Source organism: Ptychodera flava, chromosome 6 (assembly GCF_041260155.1).
Source record: "Ptychodera flava strain L36383 chromosome 6, AS_Pfla_20210202, whole genome shotgun sequence".
NCBI lineage: Eukaryota > Metazoa > Hemichordata > Enteropneusta > Ptychoderidae > Ptychodera > Ptychodera flava.
Genome location: NC_091933.1, coordinates 14,811,709 through 14,822,547, shown reverse-complemented (window position 1 = coordinate 14,822,547; position 10,839 = coordinate 14,811,709). Strand labels below are relative to the sequence as shown.

Here is a 10,839-nt window from a genome sequence, read left to right as displayed (position 1 = left end):
CACTACCATGCCTCCTTGTCCTACACTGTGATCTTGACCATGCGTCACTTTGGAGCAGTTTGCCTAATAATTTTCTCATTATTGTTAGACCATGTCTCACAGAGAAACTCAAAAAAGGGAATTACACCCTCCACTTGGCCCCAAAATTCCATAAAAACAACATTGCATGCACGTCAGTCATCACCAACGAATTCAAAATCATTTTTGTTTCAGATTTATTCAGGCGACTGACACAAACTGAAAATTTCAAATACATTTCTTATCTGGGAACTGGGAGTTCTTGTGAAAAATGCAAAAATATAAAAGATACTTCCTTGGTTTTGATACAGTTGCTAACATTACACAGAATTTTGAATTCATCTTAGTGAAATTATTCTAACAATGTTTCTCTTGCAATTTCACGTTTGGAATATTTTGCCTGACTCAGATTTCAGTACTTTGTACTTGTCATTCATAGCTTCATTTTCAGGAAAAGATAGAGTTCACTTTTCATTCTTTGAGTAAATAAGTGGTAGATTGCTTTTAAAAGTATATAAAAAATCTGGTTTTTAAGCCTCTCAAATTTTACTTCATGAAATTTTCAGTCCTTTTTTCTTCAAGTCTTCTCTTGCCATCTCAATTTCCTGAAAAACATTAAAAAGCAATATATAGTAGGGTAAAGACTGTAAACATCTTACAACGTATTTAAAGGGAGGCAGTCATTGGAACTGCGTCAAAGGTCGCTGGAAACCCCTACGTCCGATATAAACACTGTATCCAAGCTACGTTGGCGATTGATGAAAGTTAAAACATGTTTGTCTTAATGTACATCGTAAAATTTAAATGTTGCAGCTATGTTGACATGATGCATCTATATATAGTGCATGAAATACATTGTTTGTAAACAAGAAAGTTGCACATGCGCAGATCCCACAACTGCCTCCCTTTGAGCTTTATCCTGAAAATTAATGTCCCCATTAGGTCAAGTCGATTAAAACCAGTGAGGCATAACGTGTCCAATTCGTTGCATTGTAACAAAGACTAACATTTGAAGGTGCGTCAAAACATAGATACCGTAAACACATGACTTTACTGACTGAGCCCTGCTACAACATACCATGCAAAGCAGGAGGAAATATGAATAGGTTTTGGCTCAACACCACTTTTTACTGACTAGCAGATTGGGAAGTGATGGGCCTGTAGCTGTATACGAGATGCTTTGGCATCGTGCATTTGTGCATATGAGTACCCAAGGACGCCAGCCACACGAATAACTCTGCATATTCCATTACATGAGTGTTCTCCACAGTTTGGAAAAAAACAGAGGGGGCTGTAAAATTTACATAACAATATATAATTTGCACATTCTTTTACTGAGGAAATGTTTTCTTTTTTACAGTTATTAACACATAATTAGATTGCTCCAAAAATGGAGGAACATACATTTTTGCTTTTCTGAAAATTGACTGATTTTAAGTATTTCCCAATGGAGATGACAAGACAGGGTCTCTGTTTTATCACACTTTTTGCTTGTTGCATAGACAATGTCTATGTTTGTTTCGAGGAGAACCATTCCAGTATATGTGCATGGTCTGCTACCTCTACTTTGAATGAGAATCATGAATAGGTCCCATTGCTTCCTGTTGTGCAGTCCACTACTGCCAGCTGTGTCTTACCTGGTGCCAGGTTTGGTGGCAAAAGTTGGCAATCTGAAGTCAACTGTCATCAATATATTGCAGATTTTGCCAGCCATGTGAATTCTTTGATCAAAATACCACTATACATTTTTCCAGTGCACATAAAAATGAGAAGAAATCTATTGCATTGGCTCTTTAAACTTAACATGCATGCCATTTGCACAGCCAACATTTGATGAAAACTGGTGCCACTTATTTACATACATAATAAGCCGTTTACCTTTTTAAGTTCTTCTGCAGCTTCAATGCAGTCATTAAATGTTGCTGTTCTGTATCCAATAACTGCCAATGCATAACACTGAAGGAGAATGATTTGAACAACTATCAACATGTTGTAAATATGTATGGCGATATTGCCCAAAGAAGCTAGTATTAGGTAAATTTGAAGCAAAAACACCATGTATTCAATCAAGTATGAGAAATTGAGATTATCAATTCATTCAGGAAGTATGAGATGAGGGCTTTGAGTGTTTTAAATAAAAATGCCACTAACTTTTGGAGTCCATTACTGAATATTGTTTTTCTATGAGTATGGTCTCCTATGAACATATTAATGCAACATATCTTGAAAGGAAAGAAAAATAAACAATCTTACCCCCAATACTATGACCACAAAAATTGGAAGCTGTTGGGAAGATCAGAAAAATATTATTGATTCGATGGACAGTCATTCACATATTTTATTCGACAGGACAATCTGAAAATTTTATGAAATCACACTGGTATTCAAAAGGGGTCTTCATGGTCTAATGTTAATGTATGAAATTGTGAAACGGTGAAATAGTGAAATGAAGAAATAAAGAATTTGAAAATTAGAGAAATTAGTACATTGATGAAGAAATAAAGAAACTGAAATATACATATATATATATATATATATATATATATATATATATATATATATATATATATATATATATATATATATATATATATATATATATATATAATATATATATATATAAAAACACACACACACACACACACACACACACACACACACATATATATATATATATATATATATTATATATATATATATATATATATATATATATATATATATATATATATATATATATATATTATATATATATATATATATATATATATAAACCCGACCAATAGCAAAACACGGTTGATTTGTTGTAAATTACATGCTCCTCTCACTCTCCCCATTATCCCCTTGCTACAGTGCCTCCATATATGGCTATTAAAATTTGCTCCCACATGGCTTTACTCATTGGTCCCAAGTCTTGTGGTGGTCCCTCCATGATGGATGCCGAACATTAAAGGATCATAGTGTTATACGCAGTCTCTCCACTCTGGAGAAGAGACTGCACAAACACGCAGATTACAGCTGTGTCTCGCCATGGCTAATCAGTTCTATACACAAAACAGCGAAACGTAAAATACACTTACAAAGGAAGTGACAACATTGGTTATTGACATCATATCAAGCATGTTTTATTTTAATTTCTCTATTTTTCAGTTTCTTTATTTCTTCATTTCGCCATTTCATCGGTTAACATTAGCCGTCTTCATGTTTGTGTTTCAGTCACAAACATTTACATGTAATCAATATCATTATTCAGTTTCAATTTAAATGAAGATAATTTGTGCGAGGTGGTTATCAATCTGAATACATCTAAAATTCTTTGAATTTAGAAAAATACCATCAAGGACAGTGTGCTCACTTTCGGTTTGAATTGGTCCATTCAAGAAATATTTAAACCATAAAAACAAGAATCACAAAAACAAATAAGGTCTGCAACTTAGGTACTGGAGGTCATCTTTAGGAACATGCATATCAACTTCTATAGCAATGGGACAAGCAGATCCTACGTACATAAGCAAATGTCAACAAAAAAATTAGCCAGAGAAGGCTTGACAAAAAGAAAAGGTTGGAAGAGTGGGGAAAAAATAAAGAGTTGGAAAAAATGTACAAGGGATCTGGTAAAATGTAATGCTACCTCATCAATTTTCTAGACCTTACCGACTCCTGAATATTAAATGTTTCACCCCTTGGTTGACCATATTTACATAAGGCCAAATGGCAGGAAATGTATTTACAACCTTGGGGATTTTTTAACTAATACTATGAATGCTATCATTCGAATGTAAACAGCACTTAAGGTAGAGACACACGTTAGATGATACTTATTTTAAACTCACTTTTTCTCAATAAATTTCACTTTTAGACCCCACACATTATATATTTTCTGTTAGCCCTATATCTCAACATTATGAAAAATATATTTATTTTCCAAAATCACAGTGTTTGTGACCATTTCTCTCAAAAATATGCGTTTTTGAGTTTTTTTACCTAAAAAAAATTAGGTGTTACAGGACTATGGCGACTTGAGATCTTTTAACTGAAATCAACAATTGCGTACTCTGGGGAAAAAACGGTGTCCCAGATTTCTTCTATTCCCTTTTGTTTCAGCACAATAAGGTGTGAAAGTAACAACTCTGGGTTTTTGAATAAATTACCGGGTTTCGTTCACTTCAGCAAGAATTTCTCTTGTTCTATCAATTTTACCGAAAATCTGGGACACGTTTTTTCCCCAGAGTACTCAATTGTTGATTTCAGTTAAAAGATCTCAAGTCGCCATAGTCCTGTAACACCTAATTTTTTTTAGGTAAAAAAACTCAAAAACGCATATTTTTGAGAGAAATGGTCACAAACACTGTGATTTTGGAAAATAAACATATTTTTCATAATGTTGAGATATAGGGCTAACAGTAAATATATAATGTGTGGGGTCTAAAAGTGAAATTTATTGAGAAAAAGTGAGTTTAAAATAAGTACCATCTAACGTGTGTCTCTACCTTAAATTAATTACAGATAGTGAAATGCCTTCCACTGTGGGGGTGATTACGACATCTGGAATTATCCTGGATCCAAATTTCCAATCAGTCCTTGTGTGTCTCACGTGGAAAAGTTGTAAAACTTGGATCAAATTTTACTACAAAGTGATACCAAATATGACAAAATTATGTTCACAGCCTTCGAAACTGTCTCACAACATATCCTGGGTTGGTGTAGGTCATTTAAGGTCACAAACTGAGAAAATTACCTAAAATATAAAAATGTAGGGTTTCCCACACTTTGAGCAGAAATTTTATCTAATAACATCCCTCGGGACTTTTGTACCAAATTACAAAGCTATCAGACAAGTAATTTTGAGAACAATATTTCTTGACAAAAAATGACAAAATTGTCTTAAAAATACAAATTTGTATATTTCAGAACAACTTCAACATATCTAACTATTGTCATCCCTGGACATCTGTACACCAAATATAAAAGCTGTCTGTCCAGGGGTTTTAAAAAGAAAATATTTTTTAAGATTTTATGACCAAAAAATGACAAAAATTGCCAAAAAAAAGTAATATTTCCACTACTGTCGTAATTTCAAGAAATTAGAAGGGTAACACCCTTGCAGACATCTAACCCAAATTTGAGAGCAATTGGGCTGGCCGTTTCAGAGAAGAAGAATTTTTACTTAAAATGAGAAAAATAACCAAAAAATTCAGCAAAAATACAAAATTCTAGATACCTTCATGATATTCACAAAACTGATTTTGATTAACCTTAGGAACCTGTATACCAAATATCAAAGCTATCAGATTAGTAGTTTTTGGATAAAAAAAATTTTGATGAAAAATTCGGAAAATTGACCCAAAATTACAAATATGAAAATTTCAATTCAATTTGTATAAACTTGACTGAGGTCATCCTGAGGAACAAAGCAGTCAGATGAGTGATTGCAGAGGAAAAGATTTTTTGACTAAAAACTGAAAAAATTACCCCATGCAAATTTCATCTCAATTTTAAACACCTAATTGAGAATACCTAAAGGAACCTGCATGCCAAGTTTCAACCCTATCTGACCAACAGTTACAGAGTTTAAGCAATTTGCAGGGTTTTCCCTTTTTTCTCCTCATTTGCATATTTTTGACACTGACAAGTTCATTTCAACAAATTCACATCTCCACTCCTAGGTGCACCTGTACACCAAATACTAAGACAGTAGTTGCTGCGGTTTAGGAGTTTTTGAAGTGGATGGACATTCATACATACATACATACATACATACATACATACATACATACATACATACATACATACATACAGACATGCAAATGGTGCAAATGAACTGATTCAGCTTATATGATAACCTCACATTGGTATACCAAATGTGAGCTAAAAATGAAGTTGCTTGAAATACATAATGTCGAAATTGAATTATTGCTCTTTTTCAAATTTTTGGCAGTAAAAATTCATCTCTACCATCGCCTTGCCTAAACGTGATTTTGAGCAAAAGTTCTGCTTTGTAGTATCACAGTGTTACTTACGGGCAATATTACTTGTCTGATGTTGGTACTGAGGTTGACTGGTGTCATTTCAAACACTATTGATGCCCAGACAGTGAAAAATAAACTGACGACTACCAGCCACTGGACCAACTTTGTGGCCATGATTTGTTTTGCTAAAAGAAGAAATAAATAATGGTTTGTCACATATATAAAAGTGATACAATAGCCAAGTTTGAGTATGCCATAGACAGGGAATTGAAGATATTACGTCAAAAACAAGTACTGTAACGATGCCCTATAAAAATTTGTACATGTACCATTATATTATCAGAAAAGCAACAGCATGTTTTGACAATTTCTTTAATGATGTTGTTGTTGATTGTGCTCTCAAGTGTTTTCAGGGTGGTACAAGAGCGCCACCACAGCACCCGCTCCTCATAACATCCCCTCTCTTCAGGGTGAAGCTCGTACATTTCTCAATCGAGTTGGTGAGTATATGGATGTAAAACATAGACATCCATGGTGAGTACTGTAGTAGTTTAGACATTGTTCAATGTAGAATCATTGACGTAAAGGATGCAGCATTCACTTATTACTCGGATTTTTGCATCGCACAATCACACTTTTTCGTCTTGAAAGAATAAGTCTAATGCCATAAATAAGTCACACTGATGCCTACCTTTCCCCGTATATATTTGTTGGAAAAGAGAGCAGAAAGGCTACAGCTGTGGTAACGTAACGTGTCAGCTGTTACTAATCGATCCGCCCAACCTTTGACCTTGGGAAGGATCACGGTTGTAATGTCGTAAGAGACGGTTTGTCGTAAAACACTGTCTCAGGGATTCACAACTGACAACCAAATAGTACAAAATTGATTGTTAGGAGACATTTCTTTCATAAGTTATAAAATTCTATAGCTTGAATTCACGATCCAAGTTCAGCCTCTTATCAGAAAACACGCCGCGAACCGGTCTTCAGATTCATGTAACGTAAATGAGTATGCTAAATTTTCCTCTTTCACACACCACATAACACCCTATCGTGTATTGGTGTACAAGTTATTGAGTATCAACTTCTAACCAATAGAACGTCGTTTAACAAGATGTGATTCACGCGTGAGTGTAACGCCGGCGCCTCCCAGTGTAAAAACATAACACGTAGCATCGAGCAGGCGTATCCTGTCGTCAACATGCGATTCTACTGAACTGCAAACTGGAGCATGGTGTGTAACATCTGTACATAAAATAAAACCGTAAGAGGATTACTACAGGCTGTGCAATATTTCAATAGAAAATACCCATATATCAATTTCTTATGATAAATATTAACAACAGAAAGGAGATGCGTTCACACAGTCGGCAACCTCACTCGCGGTCGCACCACAGCCAGAACTACAACGACTACAACAATAAAATGGAAGCCGGGAAGTATGGAACGCTTTTCACGCAGTACGTGAAGATAGCAGCAATTGTGTCTCTATACTGGTAAGTACAACGTGCGAGTGTGGTTCTCCATTATGTCACGTAGTCTCGTGCAATATTGTGGAAATGTGAACTTTTTAAGTTCCTGGACTCCATGGAGATGGTACTGAATGCATGCTAGCCACAGTCGTTTGGAGAGCTATTCAGCGCTGGGACTATTCGCCCCATAGACGAGTGTGCAGAAGCGGGGTATTTCTCGCGGTTCCCAGACACTTCGCACCAAAACCACTTCGCACCATACCATCTCGTCCCATGCCATTTCGCACCAAAACCACTTCGCACCAAAACAACCTCGTACCAAACCACTTCGCCCCGAAAGTCACGTTGCCCCACACCATTTCGCCCCCAAAACAATGCCATTTTGCCCTAAACTTACCGCCAACCGGTAAGGCTGAAAACAACCAACCACGACCATTGAAGTTTTCATCACCTTTCTATCATCCCAGGACTGAAATCTTGAAATTGTACACATTTCGAGAAAATGACATCGTGCAATTCCGCGCACGGCACCTGAGTTGTAGCACTGAGTAGTTTGCATGTGTTATGGTTTCATGCATGTGTTATGGTTTATGGTTTCATGCTATAAATTGTTCGTGTAGCCAAAATGTCAAGACACATTCATGGTTCCAAGTTGCAGGTAAAAACAACGTTATGATACGTCGTGACATCGTTGTTTTAGGACGAGTTGACGGTACTATACTTTGGGCGAAGTGGTTTTAGTACGAGGTGGTACTTGGGGCGAAGTGGCGTAGGACGAGGTAGTACTTGGGACGAGGTGGTTTTGGTGCGAAATGGTTTTGGGACGAAGTTGTGTGGGGCGAACTGGTTTTGGTGCGAAGTGTCTGGACCCCCTCCTCGCTTCTGCACACTCGTCTATGGGGCGAATAGTCCCAGCGCTGAATAGCTCTCCAAACGACTGTGATGCTAGTCCTGCGTACGATGCTGTGGTGGTGGTAAGCCGTATAACGCTGGAAACACACAGCATCGTACGCAGGGCTACGGCACATGCATGTGTTGATCCACAGACGAGGAGAAAATGTCCGGGATCAAGAATGAATCAATGACAGGTTGCCATTCCCACAGGCGTTTGGAGTGTTCAGTGTAGATCCACATAGCATAACGTAGCAGAAGCCTAGGCTTTTTTGCGTAAAGCAGAATGAACCACCCGAGTACCTGAGGCCCTTCCCACTTCATTAGTGTAATACATGTACCTGAAATTGACAAAGACCTTGTCAAGTTTGTCAAGCCTCATGGAGTCAAATTGTTGTTTTGCAGTTTTTCTTGTCTAGCATGATTGTGCCTACCCCCCCCCTCCCCCACATCACACACGTACAACTAAGAGCTAATGCAGGAAAGATCTGAAAGAGGTGGATAAACGAAGATGACTAAACATAGTAAATAAAAGCAAATTTCACTAGCAAGACCTCCGCAAGATACCTACATCTTGATTAATTTTACACTATATTGGGGAAGGGGTAGAGGGGTGGTCACTACTCCGTCCCAAATTAGGTACCCTTGACCATGGAGCTGCCGACTCTTTTGGTAGCTCCATGCCTTGACAATCCAAACTACAAACCACTAAGTCTGCACACCGGGTTGCGCGTATAACAATAACAATGCAAATAAGCACAGCCTGGTGTGAAGGTGAATGAAAATGCCATACCCATCAGAAGATGGTCCCTGCCATATCACGTGATGAAAGCACCAAGTTTGGTGCTTTTTTCCTGTGATTCAAAATACAATGAGTTGATGAAGTCCTAAAATGCAACTTCTGCCACTATCTTTATCCATTTTTGTGAAAAATTGTACGAGTTATAAATGGCAAAAACTGCTTTTCCAGAAAAAGCGACCAAAAAACTAGCTCATATGTAAAAATCAGCCTTTGTGAACTTCCCTTTTAATTTGGGTCAAAAGTTGCACTAGAAGGATTAAAATCAGGGTTCAAAAGGCTAAATTTTATTAACAAAACATGAGGTGAAAGGTGGGGTCATACTGTGGTACATATGTGAATACCCAAACTATGGCATGCCCTTGGGTGGGATCACATGAGCTGAAGCCAAGCTATAAGGGAAATTTGTGTGGTTACATTAAGACTTATGTATGCGATTTATTCTACACGTTGCATAGTAAAGTGTACACAAGCTACACACACTTTGAAATGTATGGTCACAAAAAGCACCCATTAGCCACACAAACTTAAAGGCCTGAGTTGGCCCCGGATTGTCTCATCAGAAAATTTACCCACAAGATTACAATTTCAGTGCAAAACAAAAGATTGTCACACCTCCATAATCCTCTTACAGGCTAGAACAAAGGCGATCCCAGGGATCACAAACAGTGCCTTTAACAATTCTTTGGTTAGCTTGATTTGTCCATTTCAACATTACATGCAAACATAACAATACAGGCATGAAAATGATATTTGTCTGACTGTTTGCTGTCTCATCATACATTTACACAATGATAGAAATGATATAAGACAATTGAAAACTTTATTACAAAGGACTGAACCAATGTGACTTTGTATTAGTTCTACTAGAGATGTAATGTTGATACTATCCATAGGAAATATCTGTACCGATGAAACATGCGTTACGTTGAAGGATGACAAGAGACAGCAAGGCAAAACTATCTTGACTTTAGCTGATTGTAAATTAAATCCCAAAAGTGATCATCTTATGCAAATTTTTGGACCAACTTAACTTCCTTCTTCACACACGGAAAAACTTGCTGTACTCTATCAACTACATGTAACACTATGGCATGGTGGGAGGCTATGTGAGAACAAAGTATCCACAGATTATTTTTCAAAGGAGCTGCAGGTCAGGGTTGGTCAGAAGTAGACCAGAAGTGTCGGACTGAATCAAAAAGATTCTAGACAATCAAGGTTGATGAATTATACTAGCCCTTTATACAGCAACATGCATGGAAAAGGGAGTTTCTTCAATCTTACACGAGCGCTATAAGTGTCCTGTGAAGACTGTTACAAAGCACCAACTCATGAAAAGAATGAAGTTATGTAATCGGAGGAACAACCAAGACATGTACAAAAAAAAAACATGAATGAATATAGGGTTTTTATGATTGAAAGAATCTCTGTGAGTGTGAAACACACTTGCAGTGGAGACAGGGGTCAGTTGAATAAAAAGTTAAGAATGCTTTTATTTTGTAGTTCATGTGGCAAGTATGAGCATTTAATTGTCACAATGCTAATACAAATGGATGGTTCCATGTTAGAAATACCAGGTACATGCCATGACAGGAAGTAATCAAGTTTATTGTCGGACACTTCGCATTTTCCATTGCATTTGCAAACTAAACCTAATGTTCCAAGTGCTTATACTCTTGTTTTTTTCTCT

At 36.8% G+C, this 10,839-nt stretch overlaps 2 protein-coding genes across 2 annotated transcripts in view; one reads left to right on the top strand and one right to left on the bottom strand.

Annotated features, from left to right (window-relative positions):
• Nucleotides 1-198: 198 nt before the first annotated feature.
• LOC139134944 (dolichol-phosphate mannosyltransferase subunit 3-like) lies at nucleotides 199-6,787 on the bottom strand. The gene is made up of 5 exons (XM_070702047.1): nucleotides 6,679-6,787; nucleotides 6,039-6,172; nucleotides 2,272-2,301; nucleotides 1,897-1,974; nucleotides 199-623 (listed from the first exon to the last, which is right to left on the bottom strand). The coding sequence occupies exons 2-5, from the start codon at nucleotides 6,159-6,161 to the stop codon at nucleotides 570-572; spliced, it is 285 nt and encodes a 94-aa protein (XP_070558148.1). The 5' UTR covers nucleotides 6,162-6,172; nucleotides 6,679-6,787; the 3' UTR covers nucleotides 199-569.
• A 212-nt stretch (nucleotides 6,788-6,999) lies between these two features.
• LOC139134939 (GDP-fucose transporter 1-like) overlaps nucleotides 7,000-10,839 on the top strand; it is a 59,229-nt gene continuing 55,389 nt past the window's right edge. Inside the window, exon 1 of the mRNA XM_070702041.1 lies at nucleotides 7,000-7,483. Within this exon, the coding sequence (XP_070558142.1) occupies nucleotides 7,314-7,483 (170 nt within the window). The 5' untranslated portion in view covers nucleotides 7,000-7,313. The remainder of the gene's footprint in view (nucleotides 7,484-10,839) is intronic.